This window comes from Halichoerus grypus, chromosome 15 (genome assembly GCF_964656455.1).
Source record: "Halichoerus grypus chromosome 15, mHalGry1.hap1.1, whole genome shotgun sequence".
Taxonomy (NCBI): Eukaryota; Metazoa; Chordata; class Mammalia; order Carnivora; family Phocidae; genus Halichoerus; species Halichoerus grypus.
Genome location: NC_135726.1, coordinates 52,287,774 through 52,310,759, shown reverse-complemented (window position 1 = coordinate 52,310,759; position 22,986 = coordinate 52,287,774). Strand labels below are relative to the sequence as shown.

The following is a 22,986-nucleotide window of genomic DNA, read 5'->3' as shown; positions in this document are numbered from 1 at the left end:
TCAGCCAATGTTGATGTATCCAACACAGGTCAAGGCACGAGGCAGGGGCTCATGCAGTGTTTCCTTGACTGAATGATCGGAACTTTCAAGGAGCAAGCCTTCCCAGCTCTGCAATTCTTTCCAGCGCGCTGGAGGGCCGGTGTTAGCTGAGCAAGCCTACCACAGGAAGCAGGCTTCCCTGGGGGCAGCCGCCCCCGCACACCCGGCTAGCCTCCACTCCAGGATAAATAAACAACCGAGTAAACAATTAGCTGACAGAAGTGCCGACTGCTGGCCTGGGCCTCTGTCAAGATTTACCAAGCCGAAAGGCCCCAAGGACTGGATGTCACACCAGCCAGAGAGGCAGGGTAGGTACGAGGCGGGGTCCGGGGTGCTGGACCCTGATCGGAGAGAGGCACAGCCAGAAAAATTCACAAAAGAGTTTTGCAAAGAGGGTGAATGTGCTGGAGCAAATTCTCTCTACATTCCTCAGCCTGAAAGAATCAGACAGGGTGGAGACCAGGTCTGCGCTCGTCCAAAAGTCAGTGAGCTCACAGCGCCTCCTATAAACCGAACTGGGGAAGCAGCGTCTCTCTGATGCCGCTGGGGATGTCAGAGAGCGCTGAACTCTTCCGCCATTGGTCGGAAGGGCAGCCAATCGCGAGGAAGGAACGGGAGGCGGGGATGCTCGGATTCACTGCTGGATCCCGTGGCCCCGGGCAGTGGCTGACACGTAGTGGGCACGCACTAAATAGCTGATGGAAGGATGGATGATGAACCTCTCAATTTCTATAGAATTTGAAAATGGAAAGATGACATGGATACCGAGAAGTACACAAATCACAAGTGTACAGCTCGATGAATAATTCACAAAGAAACGCACCACCTGTAACCTGCACCCAGATAAACAGAATGTGACCCACCTCTCAGAAGCCCATCCCCCGGACCCCGTCCAGTCACTCCCCTCCCCCCACGACAAAAATCTATCCTGATTTCTATGGCTGTAGATTAATTTTGCCCGTTTTTACACTTTATATAAATGAAATTATACAAAAAATGGCCTCTTTTATTTTTTTTAAAGATTTTATTTATTTATTTGACAGAGAGAGACACAGCGAGAGAGGGAACACAAGCAGGGGGAGTGGCAGAGGGAGAAGCAGGCTCCCCGCGGAGCAGGGAGCCCGACGCGGGGCTCGATCCCAGGACCCTGGGATCATGACCTGAGTTGAAGGCAGACGCTTAACGACAGAGCCACCCAGGCGCCCCCAAAAAATGGCCTCTTTTAATCAACATTGTTAGATTCATCGACGTTACTGGGTGTAGCTATAGCTCGTTCATTCTCAATGCTGTGTAGTATTCCACTGTGTGAATGAAATACAGTATATTTACCCATTCTATTGTCGGCGAACATCTGGGTAATTTCCATTTGGGGGCTATTATGAATAGTGCTGCTATGACAATCTAGAATATGTCTTTTGATAGGGTGCCTGGGTGGCACAGTTATGGTTAAGCGTCTGACTCTTGGTTTGGGCTCATGTCATAATCTCCGGGTCATGATTTCATGAGATCGAGCCCCCAGTCCGCTCCTCGCTCAGTGTGGAGTCTGCATGAGATTCTCTCTCCTTCTCTTTTTGCCACTCCCGCTCATGTTCACTCTCTCTCTCAAATAAATAAATAAATATTTAAATAAATATGTCTTTTGGGGCGCCTGGGTGGCTCAGTCGTTAAGCATCTGTCTTCGGCTGGGTTCATTATCCCAGGGTCCTGGGATCAAGCCCGGGCATCGGGCTCCCCGCTCTGCAGGAGGTCTGCTTCTCCCTCTCCCACTCCTCCTACTTGTGTTCCCTCTCTCACTGTGTCTCTCTCTGTCAAATAAATAAATGGAATCTTTAAAAATAAATAAATAAATAAATAAATAAATAAATAAATAAATAAATCTTTTGGTAAACATATGTATTTGTTTCTGCTAGCTACGTACCTGGGTGAAACGGCTGGTCACCGAGTGTGCGTGTGTTCACCTTCCCCAAAGTGGATGTACCAATTTCCATCCCAGGAGTTATGTGTAAGAATTTCAACTGCTTCACCTTTTCCATCTTTTTAATTTAATTTTGGCCATCCTAATGGTTGTGTAGTTGTATCCTTTGTAGTCTTAATTTGTCTTTCCCCAATGATTCCTGAGGTTGAGCATCTTTCCATGGCTATATAAGCCATCTGAACAGCATCTTTTGTGAAGTGCTGTTCAAGTCTTTTGCCCATTTCCCCACTGTTATATATTATCTTCTTTATTTATTTTAAATTATGCAATACTGCATGAATTTCTTGTCCTTGCAAGAAATTAAAATACTCTAGATAAAATTCAGTCTCCATGGAGTATTCAACCCCATCCTACTTACCTCTTCAGAAATGTGTTTTCTTCCAGACCTCTCTATATACTCACATGAATGCAGCATAGTATAGTGGCTCGAGGCATTGACTCTGGAGCCAGAATGCCTGGACTAGAATCTCAACTCCACCATTTACAATAGCTGTGTGACCTTGGGCAAGTTACTCAACTTCTCTTCACCTCAATTTCCTCATCTTTAAAATGGGGCTGAGGGCACCTGGGTGGCTCAGATGGTTAAGCGTCTGCCTTCGGCTCAGGTCATGATCCCAGGGTCCTGGGGTCAGGTCCCGCATCGGGCTTCCTGCTCCTTGGGGAGCCTTCTTCTACCTCTGCCTCTCTCTCTGTCTCTCATGAATAAATAAATAAAAATCTTTAAAAAAAATAAATAAAATGGGGTTGATAATATTAATACCTAACTCACAGGCTTGTTTTGAGGTTTCAATAAGCGAATTGCTTAGAAAAATGCCTGGAACATAGTAAATGCTGTACTGGTGATAGCTACATCTGAGTTGTGAAGATTTTTTTTAAATATAAGTCTTGTAACATTTTCATTGTGGTATAATGTAAATAACATAGGGCTGCCTAGGTGGCTCAGTCGTTAAGCGTCTGCCTTCCGCTCAGGTCATGATCCCGCAGGAAGCCTGCTTCTCCCTCTCCCACTCCCCCTGCTTGTGTTCTCTCTCGCTATATCTCTCTCTGTCAAATAAATAAATAAAATCTTTAATAAATAAATAAATAGATACATAGATAGATAGATAACATAAAATTTACCACTTAACCATTTTTAAAGATTTTATTTAATTATTTTAGAGGGAGATAGTGCGAGCGGAGGGGAGGAGCAGAGGGAGAGGGAGAGAGAGAATCTGAAGCCGACTCCTCGCTGAGCTTGGAGCCCGACACGGGGCCTGATCCCAAGACCCCAAGATCATGACCTGAGCTGAAACCAAGAGCAGACGCTTAATCGACTGAGTGATCCAGGTGCCTCACCACTTAACCATTTTTAGACATACATTTCAGTGGCATTAAGTACATTTGCAATGTTGTTCAACCATTACCACTATCCAATTTCAGACCTTATTAATTATACCGAAACTGAAACTCTGTATCCATTAAATGATAACTCCCCTTTCTGCCTCCCTGCCATGCCTCAGCCCCTGGTAGCCGGCATTCTATTTTCTAGCTCTATAAATTTGCCTGTTCTAGGTGCTTCCCTTAAGTGAAATCATACAGGGACATTGGGTGGCTCAGTTGGTTAAGTGTCTGCCTTCAGCTCAGGTCATGATCCCAGGGTCCCGGGATCGAGTCCAACATCAGGCTCCTTGCTCAGTGGGGAGCCTACTTCTCCCTCTGCCTGCCGCTCCCCACTGCTTGTATGCGTGTTCTCTCTCTGACAAATAAATAAATGAAATCTTTTTTAAATTTTTTTAATTTATTTTATTTATTTATTTGACAGAGAGAGACACAGCGAGAGAGGGAACACAAGCACGGGGAGTGGGAGAGGGAGAAGCAGGCTTCCCGCGGAGCAGGGAGCCGGATGCGGGGCTCGATCCCAGGACCCTGGGATCATGACCTGAGCCGAAGGCAGACGCCCAACAACTGAGCCACCCAGGCGCCCCCAATAAATGAAATCTTTAAAAAGAATAAGTGAAATCATACATTTCTTCCTTCATGTCTGGTTTATTTCACCTAGCACCATGTTTTCAAGTTTCATCCATGTTGCAGCATGGATTTGAATTTAATTCCTTTTTAAGATTGAATCATGTTCCATTGTATATATGACATCTTGCTTATCCATTCATCTGTTAAGAGACATTTTGGGGTTTTGGCTATTGTGAATTATGCTCTAGGAACGTTGGTGTACATGTATTTGAATCCCTGTTTTCAGTCATTTGGAATATATACTTAAGCATAAAATTGCTGTATCATGTGGTAATTCTACACTTAACTTTTTTGTGGAACCACCAAACTGTTTTCCACAGTGGATGTACCATTTTCCATTCCCACCAGAAATGTTCAAGGGTTCCAGTTTTCCCATATCCTTGCCAACACTTGTTACTGCTTTTTGTGCTTGTTTTCTTTTGTTTTTGATAATAGCCATCCTAAACGTTGGGAAGTGGTATCTCAATGTGGCTTTCATTTGCATTTCCCTGAAGACTAGTGATGTTGAGCACATTTTCCTATCCTTATTTGCTATTTGTATATCTTCTCTGGAGAGATGTCTATTCGAATCGTTTGCCCATTTTTAAATTGAGATATGTTGTTGTTGGGTGGCAGGAGTTCTTCATATATTCTGGATATCAATCTCTTATCAGATATATGCTTTGCAAATATTTTCTTCCATTCTATGGGTTGTCTTTGCACTCTCTTGATACTGTCCTTTGATGGACAAAAGTTTTTAATTTTAAAATATTTTATTTATTTATTTGATAGAGAGAGACACAGCGAGAGAGGGAACTCAAGCAGGGGGGTTGGGAGAGGGAGAAGCAGGCTTCCCGCTGAGCAGGGAGACCGATGTGGGGCTCGATCCCAGGACCCTGGGATCATGACCTGAGCCGAAGGCAGACACTTAACAGAGCCATCCAGGCGTCCCCAAAAGGTTTTAATTTTGATGCACAGTTTTTTTTTTTCTTGTGTTGCTTATGTGTTTGGTATCAGGTGGATCACATAATTTTTAAAAAGAAAAATGTGGTAGACATTACCTTAGCCAAATGATCAAACTCACCAAGAATGAGACAAACCAGCATCACACACCCCTCATGGGATACTCTGAGAAGAACATAGGATCTTTCTGTGATATTCCTGCCCCAAATGTCAAACCTGGATCTAATCATGAGGAAATACCAGACAAACCCACATGAAGGGACATTTTGTAATGTAACTGATGTGGACTCTTCAAAAATGTCAGTGTCTTGAAATACTGACAAAGCAAGGGGACTGTTCCGGATTAAAGAAAGCTAAGGGAACATGACAATTAAATGCCACCTGTGATCCTGGATTGGATTCTGGAACAGAAAAAAAATAAAATAAAACAAAAAATAAAAACCCTAGGGGTGCCTGGGTGGCTCAGTCGGTTAAGCATCCAACTCTTGATCTCAGCTCAGGTCTTGATCTCAAGGTCATGAGTTCAAGCCCCACATTGGGCTCCATGCTGGAGGTGGAGCCTCCTAAAAGAAAGAAGGAAAGGAAGAAAGGAGGAAAGAAAGAAAGAAAGAAAGAAAGAAAGAAAGAAAGAAAGAAAGAAAGAAAGAAAGAAAGAAAGAAAGAAAGAAAGAAAGAAAGAAAGAAAGAATCTATAAGGTATATTACTGGGATGATCAGGGATATTTTAATATGGATCTATATTAGATAATAGTGTAGTATTAAGGTCAAATTCCCTGAATGTGATAATTGTGTTCTTATGGAAGAGGTTAAGAAGGAGAAGTTCTCGTTTTTAAGAGGAACATGTTGAAGCGTGAAGCCTTTTGGAATGAAGGGGCACAATGTCTGCAACTAATTTAAAACGGTTCCAATAGGAGCGCCTGGTTGGCTTGGTCAGTAGAGCATGCAACTCTTAATCTTAGGATCGTGAGTTTGAGCCCCACGTGGGGTGTAGAGATTTCTTAAAAATAAAATCTTTTATTAAAAATGTTTCCAGGGCGGGGCGCCTGGGTGGCTCAGTCGTTAAGCGTCTGCCTTCAGCTCCAGTCATGATCCCAGGGTCCTGGGATGGAGCCCCGCATCAGGCTCCCTGCTCCGCATCGGGCTCCCTGCTCTGCAGGAGGCCTGCTTCTCCTTCTCCCACTCCCCCTGCTTGTGTTCCCTCTCTTGCTGTGTGTCTCTCTGTCAAATAAATAAAATCTTAAAAAAAATAAATGTTCCCACGGCATGTGGGTGGCTCAGTTGGTGAAGTAGCTGCCTTTGGCTCAGGTCATGATATCGGGTTCCTGGGGTATGGCCTGCATGGGGTTCCCTGTTCAGCGGGGAGTCTGCTTCTCCCTCTCCCTCTGCCCCTCCTCCCTGCTTGTGCTTTCTTTCTCAAATAAATAAATAAAACCTTTTTTTTTTAAGATTTTATTTATTTATTTGCCAGAGAGAGAGAGAGCAGGAGACTATATCCCCTGCAACATTAATCATCGGTTGGTTAATTTCCACTCACCTTCTGATCTCAACTCAAATGCCACTCCCTCTAGGGAAGCTGTCCCTAACATTTCAGCTAGGTCAGGTGCCTCTGCTATAAGCTGTTGTGGCAGCCAGGACTCTAAGATGAACTGCAACAATCCTCACCAGATATTCATGTTCCTTCCTGTATAGGATAGGGCTGATCTGTGTACCAACAAGATATGGCAGAAATGAAAGGGTGTGACATCTGAGGCAAGCAAGGTCATAGACGATATTGCTGCTTTGGCCTTGCCCTTTCTTGGATCATTCACTCTGGGGGAAAAATAGCTGCCACATGAGGACACTCGTGTGTCCTTGTGGAGAGGTCCACCTGGTGAGGAACTGAGTCTTCCCGTCAAGAGCCAGCATTACGGGTGCCTGGGCAGCTCAGTCGGTTAAGCATCTGCCTTTGGCTCAGGTCATAATCCCAGGGTCCTGGGATCGAGCCCCACATTGGCTCCCTGCTCAGTGGGCAGCCTGGTTTTCCCTTTCTCTCTGCAGCTCCCCTTGCTTGTACATGCTCGCGCTCTCTCTCTCTCTCTCTCTGTCAAATAAATAAATAAAATCTTAAAAAAAAAAAAAAAAAAAGAGCCAGCATTAATCACCAACCCTAGGAGTGAGCCATCTGGGAGGAAGATCCTCAGCCCTAATCAAGTGTTCAAATGACTGCATTCCCAGCTGATGTCTTTTTTTTTTTTTTTTTTAAGATTTTATTTACTTATTTGAGAGAGAGAGAACACCAACATGAGCAGGGGAAAAGGTAGGGAGAGAGGCAGAGGGACAAGCAGATTCCCTGCTGAGCAGGGAGCCCAGCGTGGGGCTGGATCCCAGGACCCTGAGATCATGACCTGAGCTGAAGGCAGACACTTAACTGACTGAGCCACCATGGCACCCCTAGCCCCCAGCTGATGCTTGACTGCAACCTCATGAGAGACTCCAAGCCAGAACCACCCAGTTAAACTGCTCCCAAATTCCTGACCCACAGAAACTGTGTGAGATAAGAAATATTTATTGTTTGCTAAGTAATTTTTAAATTTATTTGCATGATGTCCTTTATGTCTATTTCCCCTGCTAGACCATGGATGTTGACAGTTTGGGGACAGTGTCTGTTTTTTTGATACCTGTTCATTCATTCATTCAGTAAATGTTTGCTGAACACCAGACTTGTGCCAGGCTCTAAGCTAAGCACTGGAAATCAGGGCTGGAACTAAGGCGAGGCAAGCGAGGTGTTCAGAGAACAAATTTCAAAGAAATGCTCACTTTCAGGCTCATGCAAGAGCTGGGTAAGCGGGGGCGCCTGGGTGGCTCAGATGGTTAAGCGTCTGCCTTCGGCTCAGGTCATGATCCCAGGGTCCTGGGATCGAGCCCCACATCCGGCTCCCTGCTCAGCGGGGGGCCTGCTTCTCCCCCTCCCTCTGCTTCTCCCCCTGCTCATATTCTCTCTCTGTATCTCTGTGTCTCGAATGAATAAATAAAAAAAAAAAAAAAAAAAGAGCTGGGTAAGCACCTAAGAGTGAGTGCCTTTTTTATTTTTATTTTTTATTTTTTATTTTTTTAGATTTTATTTATTTATTTGAGAAAGAAAGACTGAGAGAGAGAGCACATGAGAGGGGGGAGGGTCGGGAGGGTCAGAGGGAGAAGCAGACTCCCCGCCGAGCAGGGAGCCTGATGCGGGACTCGATCCAGGGACTCCAGGATCATGACCTGAGCCGAAGGCAGTCGCCCAACCAACTGAGCCACCCAGGCGCCCAAGTGAGTGCATTTTTTAAATTTTATACCCTGGTGACCTTGTTTACCTTATCTCAGTCCCAACCCTATTAGAGCAGTTCACAAAACAGAAATGATCCCTAACCTTTTTTTGCCCTTGCAATAATTCCATAGCTATGTATTAGTTCTTCTGCTAATACTATACTTTAATTTACATTGTTCTATGATATGCTTTGTTTTTATTAGGGTTAATTCTTTCCTAAGTATCAATAGTAATACTTTATTGAGTGCTTACAAAGTGTTACCATGTTCTAGATGATGTAGATACGTTAATAGACAGGGTCCCTGCCCTCAACCACCTAATGGGAGATACAGACAACACGCACACACCCCAAATAAAATCATTAAAAATTGTAATAAAGGGGCGCCTGGGTGGCTCAGTCGGTTGAGCGGCTGCCTTCGGCTCAGGTCATGATCCCAGGGGCCTGGGATCGAGCCCCGCATCGGGCTCCCTGCTCAGTGGAGAGTCTGCTTCTCCCTCTCTCTCTGCCTACTTGTGCTCTCTCTCTATCTCTCTGTCAAATAAATAAATAAAATCTTTTTTAAAAATTGTAATAAAGGCTATTGTTATGAGATCAAAGTGGGTCCCCTCCTTGGTGAGTGATAGACAGAGACTACACCAGGTGGAGTTACCTCCCAAAGTCATCACTATTTGTACAGATAAGGAGATCACGGGGAATAATTTCCAAAGCAGTGACTCCCTGAACAAGGGTAAGCAGGATCCTTTTATGAGGGCTTGGGACTAATATTTGGAGAGGGATTTAACATGATAATGAAGCTGAGGTAACTATTGGGCACTTTCTGATTCATCTGCACAAGCATTTGGTCCTCAAATATTTCTTTTCCTGTCCCAGCAATTCTTTAGTTATTGTCTAAAAGATTAAATTGAGAGTTAGGCAGAAGCTTCTAGGAGTCTCCTGAGCTGCAGGGGGTCATGGGGTCTCCCCAGTGACACTATAAAAAAAATCAAACTAACCTATAGAATTTTGGGGGTGGGAGATGGGGACCTTTGTATGCAGGATCTTCCATACAGGTCTGTGGAAGTGGTGTCTAGGGTAAAGCAAGAAAAAGGGTCAACCACAAAATGAATGAGGGAAGGCTTTCTAGGGAATAGCAAGCATGAAGGAAAGTCGCCAAGTTAGGAAAGCACTTGGCCTATTTGAGTAACTGAAAAGAGACAACGGTACCCTCTGGATAGGAAATAAGAAGATCCCTACTACCTGATGTATCTTAACAATGAGCATTCATGGGGCGCCTGGGTGGCTCAGTCGTTAAGCGTCTGCCTTCTGCTCAGGTCATGATCTTGGGGTCCTGGAATTGAGCCCCGCATCGGGCTCCCTTCTCCGCGGGAAGCCTGCTTCTCCCTCTCCCTCTCCCCCTGCTTATGTTCCCTCTCTCGCTGTGTCTCTCTCTGTCAAATAAATAAATATCTTTAAAAAAAAAAGAGCATTCATGATATTAACTACTATTTATTGGGCATTTACTATATGTCAAACACAGTGATAAGTTCTTTGGAAGCTTACCGAAGCTTTATTTATTTATTTTTTAAAAGATTTTATTTATTTTGACAGAAAAAGAGAGAGACAGCGAGAGAGGGAACACAAGCAGGGGCAGTGGGAGAGGGAGAAGCAGGCTTCCCGCCGAGCAGGGAGCCAGACATAGAGCTTGGGATCATGACCTGAGCCAAAGGCAGACACTTAACGACTGAGCCACCCAGGCGCCCCCTTACCGAAGCTTTAAAACAACCCTACCGAAGTGACCCCTTGATCAATCCTGTTTACAGATGAAGAAATAGAATTAAGAGGTTAAGTTGTCGTCCCAAAGTCCCCCAGCTAGGAAATGCAATGTCAGGATTTGTACACATTTCCGACTCTCAAAATCATTCTCTTAAACCACTGTCCATCTCCCACAGGGAGACACTCAGCATATTTTGAACAAAGCACTAGGTGAGCGCGGAGTTACATTTCGAGCTTCCACAACCCAGTGTCTTACTTAAAACTACTATTTCCAGCATGGCCTTCTCGCCTTGGGAAGATGGGGTGGACTCAGGGCTATCAGAACTACATTTCCAAGAATGCAACTCCCCGTCGCTGGCTGTCACGCATGTCGTGAATTGTAGTCCTCGGAAGAGACATTCGCCCGCAACTCCCGGCATGCATTCAGGGTCAGTACCGTGTGGTGGGAAAAGGACAGTCGCGCGGCATGTTGGGAAGCGGGACCGGCCCTTTTCCCAGGCTTGCAGCCGGCCTGACCGAACACATGCTTAAGACTACAGTTCCCAGTGGGCTGTGCGCGAGAGGGCGGGCGAGTTCTTCTGCCGGAAGTCCTCTCTAGCCCTGGGTCCCCTAACGGCTGCGAGAGCCGGAGCTGCCCAAGAGCCGCGGGACCGGGGCCGCTGGGGTCCGGACTGGGGTCACCATGGTAACGGGGGCGCGCCCACGTCGGGCCGGGCGGAGGGTGGGTCCACGTGCAGGTACTCGAGGCTCGGTCGGGTACTGACAAGCCTCCCCTGCCGCGGTACTATGGTTTGGGCCAGGCGCGGGCTCTCAGGATTGTGGCCGACCGGAGGCCCGGGAAGGGGGCAGCTGGGCGGTGATTCCGGGCGCGGGAGTGCACCGGGGGTCTCGAAGCCAGGGGACATTAGAGACCGGGGGCCAAGGGGAGGGGGCTGTGCGGGAGGGAGACATTGGAGATGACTGAGGGGTGGAGGGTTGAAATGGGGAGGCAACTCGAGAAGCGGGGTCTCGGAGGTGGGGGGCAGGAATTGGAAGTGGGGGAGGGGGCGTCCCAAGGGAAAGACGCGTCTCAAGAGAAGGGCTCTTGGGAGTGTGGCAGGATTGTTGGAGAATGGGAGACACTGGGATTGGAGAGAAGGGGGTCTTCCGAAGCCGGAAGCTGACATTGAAGGCAGAGAGGGGTTGTTGAAACGGGCAGGGTACTGCTGATGAGAGAGAGAATCTCAAGGGGAAGAGACTGGGCACTGGAGAGGGGAAGTAGGCTACTGTAGGGAATGGGGCTTTAGAGTCAGGGGAAGTGTGCTGCAAAGCGGGAGAAGGCTTGGAGGTAGGGGGTGGATATTTGAAACGGACGGGGAGCAGTGGAACAGGTCTTTCCAAGAAGAGGCGTCTTGGGTAGGGAGCAGACATGAAAGTGTGAGAGTTGGAGATGGAGCTTTTGGAGCAAGGACTGGGCTTTGGATTTGGCTGCCCTCCCCTAGGGTGGGTCTTTGGACTGTAAGCAAGGATTCTTTGAGAAGGGAGCTGGAAAAAGAGATGAATGGAGGTGGGTGTCAGAACAAGGAGGGAGTCTCCCCCACAAACAGGGTCCTTGAAGGCAACATGTGACCTTTGGAACAGGGGAGAAGATTGGCCTCAGAGGAGTGATGTCCTAAGTAAAAGGCCTCCTGAGGCCTGAGAGGGGATTGAAACCCAGAAATTTGGAGTCAAAAGGGAACTATTTGAGGGGAGGGGGCTTGGAGACAGGGAAGGTTGGGAGGTGTCCAGAGGGAACATCAGAGGGGTGAGGATGCAGGAGGGAAGGCACCTCTCAGGGTAGATTCCCAGAGGTGGAAAGATTCTAACTGGGAGAAGAAACACAAAGAGGTGTTATAAGGGAATTTGGGGGTAAGAGGCAGGGCTCTCCCTAAACCCTTTTGGCTCTCCTTACCGTATGACCCATGTATCTCTGGCTCTGCCCCCAGGTTGTGGCTGCCTGGTGGGGTTCCCCCCTCCCCATCCCCTTGCCAGGCCCATGCTCTTTCCCTTCCTACCCAGGACCCCTGGCCTGCTGGGAAGTTGTTTTCCCTGGCTCAGCAGAATGGGTTCTTGGAAGGAGAGTGTAATATCCTTTTCCTGTCCTGCTTGATTGGTCGGGGGAGGGAGGATAGAATATCAGAGAATGAGGCTTAGGAAAGAGAGTGGACTCCCAGGAATGGGTATGGGCTCCCAGAGGGTAAAGCATTCCAGAGCAAAGCCTTTGGACTCCCAGCTATGCTTTGTGGCTGTGAGCCTTGCTTTCTTCATCTATAAAATGGGTCTACACCTGCCTGTCTCAAACAGAACTGGGTCCAAAGGCAGGCTTCCTACCTGGGTGAACTTGGGCCTTGGTTTTCTTTTTCTTTTTTTAATTTATTTTTATTTTTTAAAAAGGTTTTATTTATTTATTATTTATTTGAGAGAGAGAGAGAGAGAGCAGGAGCTGGGGGAGGGGCAGAGGGAGAGGGGGAAGCAGACTGCCCGCTGAGTAGGGAGCCCCATGTGGGGCTCGATCCCAGGATCCCACCAGGATCATGACCTGAGCCAAAGGCAGATGCTTAACTGACTGAGCCACCCAGGCACCCTGGGCCTTGGTTTTCTTAAAGCTAAGTGATGGTGAATTATAGTACCACTAAGAACTATACTTGCTAGTCACTGTGCTACACCCCTTACGTTTATTAACCCGTGTGACTGTCTTATGAGGGAGGTGCTCTCATTACGTACATTATACATAAGAAACTGAGGCCCAGAGAGACTAAGTGACTTGCCTGTGAAAATACAGCCAAGAGTGCCAGGATCCATTCAGCCTCTAGAGTCTCTGTGCTTAGCCACTTGGACAAATGCATCTCCGTCATCATAGCCCATTATATTGAGCACTCAGTATGTAATAGGCACTGTGCTAAGCACTTCTAGCATTAACTCGTTCCGTTTTCATAGTAGCCCTAGGAAGGTTGACCTGGCTTTTCAGAATCATAAAAACAAATTTCCTAGCTCTCACTGCTGATAATCACAGCTGACACAGCGCGTGATCTGAGCCAGGCACTGTTCCGGATACCTTTCATATCTTGTTTTCATCTTGTCACACTTTTATGGGGCCCTATTTTCTAGGTGGGTAAACTGAGGCACCACGCAGTTACATCACTTGAGAAGTGGCAGATGCTTTGGGAAGCCATTTAGCAGTGGCTGAAAAAAAAAAAAAGTTAGATGTAGCGTTACCATATGACCCAACGATTCCCCTCCTAGGTATATAGCCAGGACAAATGGAAACATACGTCCATGTAGAAGCTTGTATGTGAATGTTCATAGCAGTCTAATTCACAATCACCAAAAAGTGGAAATGACCCAAACGTTCTAATAAACAAAACAAGGTATATCCATCCAGTGGAACGTAATTCGGCCATAAAAAGAAAGGAAGCAGAGACACAAGCTACAACGTGGGTGAACTTTGAAAACATTGCCGAATGAAAGAAGCCAAATACAAAAAGGCCACGTATTGTATGATTCTATTTATAGGAAGTCCAGAACAGGCATATCTGTAGAGAAAGAAACATTCTTCGTTGCCAGGGGCTGGGGTGGGAGAGTGGCTGCTAACGGGTGGGGATTTCTTTTTGGGGTGATGAAAACATTCTGGAATTAGTAGTGATTTTTCCACAATTGTATGAGTATACGAAAAACCACTGAACTGTACACATCTTCAATGGGTGAATTTTTAAGAATTGGTAAGTAAAAAGAAGAAATAGGGGGATCTCCGGGATTCAGACCAAAGAAGTCTGAAACTCAAACAGTTTTTTTTAAGTTTTTATTTATTTATTTAAGTAATCTCCGCACCCAGCGTGGGGCTTGAACTCACGACCCCGAGATCGAGACTCGAACGCTCCTCCAACTGAGCCAGCCAGGCGCCCCTGCAACTCAAACATTTATTGAGTGCCTGCTTTGTGCCAAGCTACTGAATTAAGTTTATAAACATTTGACCTGCAAGACACCCTGCCAAGATGGATCTTCTAAGGAAACTTATTTTGCCGGTGGGGACACTGAAGCCGAGGGGGGGGGCGGATCCTTTGTCCGAGGTCAAGCAGACAAGGGGTAGTGGAGCCTGGGCCTCAGGGCCCTGGAGCTGACAGGGGAGTTGACCTGTGGAAGCAGTCCTTCCCCTGGGGTGTTGGGATGTGGCCAGGCTGGCCTGACCAGGCTCTGAGGCGAAGTCCAGAGCGGGAAGGGCATGGGCCCTACCTACCCAGCGGGGATGGGCGGGGCTGCTGCGTGGGACCACCCAGCTCCGGCCAGCTCTCCCGGCTGCTCTCACTTCCTCTTCCTCCTCCTGCCCCCAGATCCGCTTCATTCTCATCCAGAACCGGGCTGGCAAGACGCGCCTGGCCAAGTGGTACATGCAGTTCGATGACGATGAGAAACAGAAGTTGATCGAGGAGGTGCACGCCGTGGTCACTGTCCGAGATGCCAAACACACCAACTTTGTGGAGGTGATGCTCCCCCCCATGCCTCTCACACTCGCCTTTTTTCCTTTGACCCTCCTTGCCAGCCGCCTGCCCAACCTCTAACTGCAGTAACCTCTTTCCTTCCTACGTTCATTCCCTCGACATGCTTTTAGCTTGCTGTCTTCCTTCCTTTTTTTTTTTCAAGATTTTATTTATTTATTTGACAGAGAGACAGCAAGAGAGGGAACACAAGCAGGGGGAGTGGGAGAGGGAGAAGCAGGCTTCCCGCCGAGGAGAGAGCCTGATGTGGGGCTCGATCCCAGGACCCTGGGATCATGACCTGAGCTGAAGGGAGATGCTTAATCGATTGAGCCACCCAGGCGCCCCTCGTTGTAATAATTTTCTTCTTTTTTTGGTAAGCTTTTATTTTTAAGTAATCTACTCCCAGTGTGGGGCTCGAACTCACAACCCTGAGATCAAGAGTCGCACGCTCTATCGCCTGAGCCAGTCAGGCACCCCTCTTTGGTCTCCTTAAATCGAGAAGGCTCTGTCTTTAATTCCCATGGCATCAGCCGGGCTAGTTGTCCTGTAAATTCAGCACATATTTATCAGGGGGTCTGCTGACTGGTACTGTTCTAGGCGTGGGAATAGGACAGACCCGAGTCCCTGCCCTGGGAGAGCTGATGTTCTGGTCGGAGGAGACTGAGAGTAAAGACAGCATCTAGCGGGTGGTGAGGTGCCAGGGAGAAAAAGCAGGCCACTGTGGGAGATGGAGGTGCTGGGGTGCGTACACTGGGGGTTGGAATGCAGGTATCAGTGATTTATGTAGGAGGTCTGGAAAAGGTAACAGTGGAACCAAGGCCTGAAGGAGTTGAAAGAGTGTTAGAAGAGGATATCTGAGAGCGTGCACCCCAGGCCCAGGGAATAGCAAGTGCAAAGGCTTTGAGGTGAGAACATACTGGGGCATTCCTGGAATAGCAAGAAGGCCAGCATGGGGGCGCCTGGGTGGCTCAGTTGTTAAGCATCTGCGTTCGGCTCAGGTCATGGTCCCAGGGTCCTGGGATCAAGCCCCGCATCGGGCTCCCTGCTCCGTGAGAAGCCTGCTTCTCCCTCTCCCACTCCCCCTGCTTGTGTTCCCTCTCTCACCGTGTCTCTCTCTGTCAAATAAATAAATAAAATCTTTAAAAAAAAAAAAAAAAAAAAGGCCAGCATGGCTGAGGAGCTGCAAGCCAGGGAGGAGGGAGGGGGCCGATGCGGTCAAAGAGACAACAGGGACAGATGGCTCAGGGCCTCCTGGGCCGTGGGGTGGACTTCAGCTCTTATGAGTGAGGTGGCAGCCTCAGGAGGGTTTTCAGCAGAGGGAGGGATGTGGGCCAACTTAGGAAAGAGCAGGATGAGGTATCTGTTCACACCCCAGGGGAGAATCCGGGAGGGAGTGATGAGTCAGAGTGCAGAGAGAGGGCAGGAAGGTTCTGCACACAGAGGGCAGGGAAGGCTGCGGCACTTACCAGGGGAGGGACGATCGACAGGGGAATAAAGGAGAGAAGAGAAGCCATATCTAGAGGTGGGAGGTGAGGAGGTAGGGGAAAATCAGGAGATTGGGGAGTCCCGGCAGCCTAGAGAAAAGGGTTTCCAGGAGGAGGACGGGATAGGGGGCCTTGCAGGGAGCAGGGTTGGGGGGTGAGAGCAGGCAGAGCAGGTGCAGGACAGAATGAGGGGGTGGATGCCCACTCCCCTGGGGTGTCCCGCTGCCAGCGCCGTGTGGCCTCCTACCCCGAGTGCCGAGGGACTGGGAGCAGGTCAGCGAGGCAGGCTGGTCAGGTGAGAATGTCACACAGGGGCCTGACACCCAGATCTTAGGTGCCTCCCGATCCCAGGCCATTCATTCATTCATTTGTTCACCCGTGCGTTTATTTACCACCCACTCCCAGTGTGCCTCCATTCACAGTGGGGACTGAGATGGCCCCGTGAGCAACACAGACCTGTCCCCAGATCACGACAACCCCAAGAGGGTAGGGCTGGGATGGAGCAGCGGGGCGGGAGGAGGGCACCTGGCTCAGCCTGAGGGTCAGGGAGGCCTTCCTGGAGGAGGGAATGCTGTGGGGAACAAGAGAGAACTGGTCCCTCCCCCAACAAACTGGGGATGATCAGGGGGAGGAGACATGAAATAATGTCTCTCTTATGAGATTGAGGTCAGGGAAGGCTTCCTGGAGGAGGACTGTGAGAGCAAAACCAAAGGATGAGTGGCCAGTGAGAAAGGCCCAGGCCACCCAAACTTTCTTCCTCTCGTCTGTTCATTAATACATATTCCTTAGTACCTATATTACGCTCCTGTATTGCTGTGCTAACGAATTACTACAAACATAGTGGCTCAAAACAACACAGATTTGTTGTCTTAAATAGTTCTGGAGGTCAGGTGTCCAAAGGTGTCCCAGGTCAGCAGGGCTGGGTTCCCTCTGCAGGCTCTGGGGAGAGTCCGTCTCCTTGCCTTCACCTGCTTCTTGAGATCTCTCTCTCTGAGCCACACTCTCCTGTCTTCCTCTTTCCCTTATAGGGACCCTTGTGATTACTCTGGGCCCATCTGGATAATCCAGGATTCCCCCATCTCAAGATCCTTAGCTTAACCACACCTGCACAGTCCCCTTTGCCATGTTAGGTTACCTGTTCACAGAGTCCAGGGATTAGGGTGTGGACCCCTCCCTGTTCAGGGCCCTGCTGGGGACACAGTGGTGACAGCCCCAACTCACAGCCAATGAGACCGACTGGTCCCCGGACAGTGACGGCTGGGGACGGGGCCCAATGGCGGGGCAGTACAGACGGGTGACCTGCCCCAGCCTGTAGGAAGAGACTTACCTGAGAGTCTATAGCTGAAGAAGCTGAAGAAGCCATGAAAGTCTGCGGCGGGTCCCTGAGAAGCCTGCAAATGTACAACCAAGGTGTTGGGACGAGCCGGGAGGGTGATAGCGGGAGAGGGAGAATTTCAAGTAAAAAAAAGAGTGCTGCTCAGCGTCAGATCCTGCCAGGGCCACACCAGCTGTGATAGTGGGGGCATCTCCGGAGGTTTTCCTGGCCTCTAGGCCTGTCTTAAACCCTCTCCTCCAGAGCAGGGGCCTTCAAACATTTGATCGTGTGTCCGTATCAGTTAAAAAAAAAAAAAGTGGGGGCTCTTGGTTCGGTCTGTCAGAGGAGCGTACAACTCTTGATCTCAGGGTCACGAGTTCGAGCCCTCTGTTGGGTGTGGAGCCTACCTAAAAAAAAAAAAAGTAGAATTTGCACCCTGATACATGCTTATTAATCCGCAGATTATGTGCAGGAATTACTACAGTAATGCTAGAAAACGTAGGCGAAGTACAGAAATTAACAGAAGAATGAGCTGGAAAAAAATCAGGGACTACTGTTGGCTTTTGCAGTTGCCACTAGGTGGCGACAAAGCACACGCGCGGTCAGACCCAGCGCTGGGACTTTGCAGATTTGGGCCAAAGACATTGTGCTCAGCAAACCAGTCTGCCTGTTTGTATCTATGTCTGTCTCTTTATCTTCTTCCCCACGCATGTAAGATTAGAGTCTGCGTCCTTGGCCCATATGTATTTATTCCTGGGTTGTGTGTGTGCGTTAGTGCCGAAGTATTTCTATTGTATATCACAGTTCTGCTCAAAGTCAGGCTGAGATTGTCTTGGTTCTGAGCAGTAACTGCACTGCCCAGCACAGAGCCTGCCTCACAGGTAGCGTTTGCGGAATGATGGCGTGAGTTAGTTCCAGGTTAAGGAATGCGACTTTGTCCAGAGACGACAAGCAGGGAGCCACAGAAAGGGGAGCATGGATGTCGTGGAACACCCCAGCCTCCCTCTTGGCTCTGGGCTTTTCTCACAAGCTGTTCCCTTGGCCTGGAGCACTCCTGCTCCTCCTCCAGGTCTCAGCCCAGATGTCCTCTCCTCCAGGAAGCCCTCCTGGATCAGCTGCCCCCACTGGGGATGACTGAGGATGACTCTCTCTCCGCTGGACCGGGAGCCCCAGCAGGGGAGGGCCAGGCCTGTGTCAGTCACCACTGTGTCCCCAGCACAGGACCAGACAGAGCAGGGCCTCGGGGACCACGCGTGGGGTGAAGGACTGACTCTGGGCTCCGCTCTGCTCAGCCTGCTGGGTCCTGGCCCCCCCACCCCCACCCCCCCATTGCTGACAGCCTCTCTGCCCCGCAGTTCCGGAACTTCAAGATCATTTACCGACGCTACGCCGGCCTCTACTTCTGCATCTGCGTGGATGTCAACGACAACAACCTGGCCTACCTGGAGGCCATCCACAACTTCGTGGAGGTGCGCAGGGGCCCTGGAGTGCCCAGAACCACGCCTCGTCTCCCCGCGGGGTGCACAAACCCTCTCCCCACCTCCCCGCAGCAGCGGACAGGCGGCCTCCCTCTGCCCATCTCTGCTGGCGCAGTTCCTCTTTGTTCCTCTGCCTCTGTCCGGTCTGTCTTTTCTGTTGCTATCTGATCGTCCTTGTTCTTGTTTCTGCCTTTAACTATCTTCGTCACTGGGTCTCTTCCCTCCCCCTCCCCCCTCCCTCCCCCCGCTTCAGTCCTCTTGGTCTGTCTTTCCGATGGTGACCTTGGCCCCCCTCCCTGAGTATCTCCCCCTGCCCGGCTCTCACCATCTCTGCCTTTTCCCACAGGTCTTAAATGAGTATTTCCACAACGTCTGTGAACTGGACCTAGTGTTCAATTTCTACAAGGTGGGCTCCTGGGGAAGAGGAGGGGGTGGGGAGGGGGGCTGCCCAGCGCCTCTGCTGATGGCTGGTGCCTGGCTCTCAGGGCCCCCAGCTTCCAAGGTTTAGACCGGCACCCGTTGCAGGGGGAGGGTGGGGAGTGGGGAGTGCCCTTCCCTCACCAGAGTCCTGCCCTCCCTTCGCTCAGGTTTACACGGTCGTGGACGAGATGTTCCTGGCCGGCGAGATCCGAGAGACCAGCCAGACGAAGGTACTGAAGCAGCTGCTGATGCTCCAGTCCCTGGAGTGAGGGCGGCCAGCCCTTCCGCCCCGGCCTCTTGTTCCCTGCTCGCCCCCTCTCCAGGCTGGGGCTGCCCGGCGCCCTCCCTCCCCGGTCCAGGAGGAAGGCCCCAGCTGGGCCTGGGCCACCAGGGAGGAGACTTCGGGTGGAGGCCACTCGCGTGTACCGAGTAACCATGCCGTTGTCATGTGATGCTGTGAGTGCGTGTGTGGAACCCCCAATAAACCTGTGGCCCCGCCTGGCCTGTGTCTTTTGAGCCCTTGCCGGTCAGCCCTAGGGACCGCGGGCACTCGGGACTCCCTGCCATCGGTGCATAAGTCAGCCGGTCAACAAACCCTACTTGGTCTGAGCGAGGCAGACCACCCGGGTGCGTTTGCACCTGCTTCTGCCCCCAGAGGGCCCCTGAGCCTGGACTTCTGGCCAACACCTAACAGCACCAAGCGTTCCCAAGTATTAGCTCCCCGAATCCTCACAAGATCCCAGGGAAAGGACCGTTAGTATCCCCGCTTTCCAGGTGAGATCACTGAGCCTTGGGAAGATTAAAAGACTTGCCTAAGGTCACGTAGCTAGCGTGGCGAAGCCAGGTTTGTTCTAAGCCCGGGCAGATGGCTCCAGAATCTTTGTTTTTAACCCCCAGATTGGACGGCTGTCCTTTTGCCTCAGTGCTTCATCTTGAAAATGGGTTGATAATAGTTTTGATCTCACAGGGTGTGCTTGAGGATTAAGTTAATGCTGGGAACGTTTAGGAGGTGCCTGGCATTAGTCAGCACACATTCACTCTGCAGACATTAAGCGCCTGCTGTGTGCAGGGCCCGGTCAGAGACACAGGGGACGCCTACAGAAGTGGACGGCGAGCACCAGATTTGATGATCATTATTTTAGATGTGAGAAGCAGGCTTGCCGAGGTGAGGGCCTTTATAGGTACAACCATTACAGCAGTGTGTTCTTTGCTTACTGTTGCTGCAACCCGTTACAGCTTCAACCAATAGGGATTGGCGACTGACCACCTGCGGGGGGCCGGGGGCGGGGCCGGGGCGAGGCCCGGATCCGCAGCCCGGTGAGGGGATGGGAGCGGGTCGGGGGAATGTGCTGAAGTTATCAGGACTTGGCGAGTGTCTGAGTTTCCGGCAGCCGCTGTGACACGTGACCACAAAGCGGGTGGCATAAAACGAGAAATCGAGCCCCTCGCTGTCCTGGGGGCCAGAAGTCTGAAATCAAGGTGCCAGCACTCTAGGGGAGGATCCTTCCTTGCCTCTTCCCTCCTGACATGCCGCGGGTGGGGGCCGCACCCCCCCCCCCCAGTCCCTACCTCTGTCTTCCCAGGCTCTTTGCTCTGGGCTTGTACCACTCCTTTCCTTTCTCTTATAGGCACACTTGTCATTGGATTTAGGGTCCACCAGCATAATCTACAGGATCTCATCTCAAGGTCCTTTAACGTAATTACATCCACAAAGAGCCTTTTTCTAAATAGGGTCACGTTCACAGGCTCCAGGACGTAGACGTGTTTTGGGAGGGCGCCACCCTCAATCACTAGAATGAGTCCGAGATACCGCGGGGTCATCCAGGAAAGGCGATCAGGAGGCCTTTGAACACTCATGGACCTGAAGCTCAGAGAGGGAAGGATGCGGGGAGCTTTCGTTTACTGTGTACTTGACAAATGTTTCTTGGGCATCTGCTATGTGCTAGTCACTGTTTAGCCCTGGGGTGGGGGGGTCCCACAGTGAGCAGGACAGGTCTCCCAAGGCTGATGGGGCAATGCATAATTAAGCAAGTCAATAGCCGGTATGTCACAAAGTCAAGTGTGATGTGGAGGCAAGTAAAACAGCGAGAGAGAAGCCTGGCAGATGGCTCTGCTGTTCTAGACGACGGTCAGGGAAGCCTCACTGGAGGAGGTAACACTGAGCGGAGGGTGAAAGAAGTGAGGGAATGAATGAACCATGGGAGATTTTAGGGGGAAGCTGTTCCAAGCAGAGGGAATAGCAGGTACAAAGGCCCTGAGGCAGAACATGCAAGCAGGCCAGCATGGCAGGAACAGAGTGGGCAAAAGGGAGAGTGGAGATGATGTGTTCAGAAAATAGAGGGATTGTGGGAGGTGGGGGAGGGGGAGAGCAGATGGCAGCGAGCCTGACAAGCTGTGGTGGGGACACTGGGTTTATTCTGGGTGAGACGAGAGCCACAGGAAGGAGTTTTTATTGGAGGGCTTGGGGGGAGGGCAGTAACAGCTTTACTGAGATAAAACTCACATCCCATACAAATCACCCACTTAAAATGTACAATTCAGCAGTTTTCAGTATATTCACAGGCTTGTGTTACTGTCACCACTACCAATTTTAGAATATTTTCATCACCCCAAAAAGAAACCAGGACCCTTAGCTATCACCCCTCAATCCCTCCATCACCTTTACCTAGCTCTCGGAAATCTACTAACCCGCCGGTCTTTCTGTCTCTGTGAATTTGCCTGTTCTGGACAGTCCACAGAAACAGAGTCATACCATAAATGCAGCACTGGAATGTCCTGAGCCAAGGAGAGATGACAGAGCTGCTAAATCTGATTTTAAGAAGTCAAGGGTGGGAGTCAAGAAGCCAAGGAGGTGACTCAGAGTCTAGGCGAGGGAGGACACTGGCATGGGGCACGGTGGGGGCAAGGCAACGGAGGGAAGGAGGCATGAGTGGCTTCTGAGCACGTTTAGAAGGTGGAATCAGGATTTGCTGACAATCTGATGCAGGCTGGGAGAGAAACCAAGGAACGCTGCCAATATTAAGCCTGAGCATCTGGGACCACCGAATCTCCTTTTCTAGGAGTGCAAAGACAGTGGAAAGAACACGTCAGGTTTGCGCTCTTGGGTCTCCACTGAGGCGGCCGTGGTTACGTGGGTCTGGAGCTCAGGAGAGAGGTCCGGGCCGGGGATGGACATTTGAAAATCCCCCGAACACTGACCATATTGTATTTATTGCCAGGAGGTCTCTGAGGTCACCAAGGGGGTAGGTGCGAAGAGAGAGAAGAGATTTGCAGACAGGGCGGGGGTGGAAGAGGAGAAATCGAAGCCTAACAGAGAAGGAACAGCCATTGAGAAAGAAGGAAAACCATCCAGCGCAGTGTAATTGAATCAAGGGGAAAAGGGGGCTCAGGAGGAGAGTGCTGTTCAGATCACTACACCCTGATCAGAATGGCTCATTGATGTGTCATCCTTGCTCAGGGGCCACGCTAATCTCTGGATCGTTCCATTTCTAGTATGTGTGCTGCCAAAGCGAGCCCTGGGATGGCTCATTTAGAAATACCTAATGCCGGCAAGCCCTCAGAGCGCCCGGAGCTCGGTGCTTTGCTGGTGGGAAGGCGAAATGGTACGGCTTTTCTGGAAAACAGTTAGCCAGGTTCTTAAGTTAAACATTACACTTGCCTTATGACTCAGCAATCCCACTCCTCCTTGTTTACCCAAGAGAAAGAACATTTATGGAAGAAATCTTTATGGGAGCCCAAGAGACGTGAAAATTTATGTTCAGACCAAACCCTGGATTTGACTGTTCATAGCAGCA

General features: G+C 49.8%; 1 protein-coding gene and 1 non-coding gene across 3 annotated transcripts; one reads left to right on the top strand and one right to left on the bottom strand.

Annotated features, from left to right (window-relative positions):
* Nucleotides 1-10,525: 10,525 nt before the first annotated feature.
* AP2S1 (adaptor related protein complex 2 subunit sigma 1) lies at nt 10,526-19,691 on the top strand. Of its 2 annotated transcripts, none has more exons than XM_036114021.2 (5): nt 10,526-10,687; nt 14,349-14,498; nt 18,650-18,763; nt 19,119-19,178; nt 19,360-19,691. In XM_036114021.2, the coding sequence occupies exons 1-5, from the start codon at nt 10,685-10,687 to the stop codon at nt 19,459-19,461; spliced, it is 429 nt and encodes a 142-aa protein (XP_035969914.1). In that variant the 5' UTR covers nt 10,526-10,684; the 3' UTR covers nt 19,462-19,691. The 2 variants fall into 2 exon arrangements, with proteins under 2 accessions (XP_035969914.1, XP_035969913.1); XM_036114020.2 differs by lacking the exon at nt 10,526-10,687 and adding an exon at nt 13,840-14,042.
* A 2,913-nt stretch (nt 19,692-22,604) lies between these two features.
* Nucleotides 22,605-22,708, bottom strand: LOC118549607 (U6 spliceosomal RNA). The gene has a single exon (XR_004924153.1). It is a non-coding gene; the product is annotated as a U6 spliceosomal RNA (small nuclear RNA).
* Nucleotides 22,709-22,986: the final 278 nt, after the last annotated feature.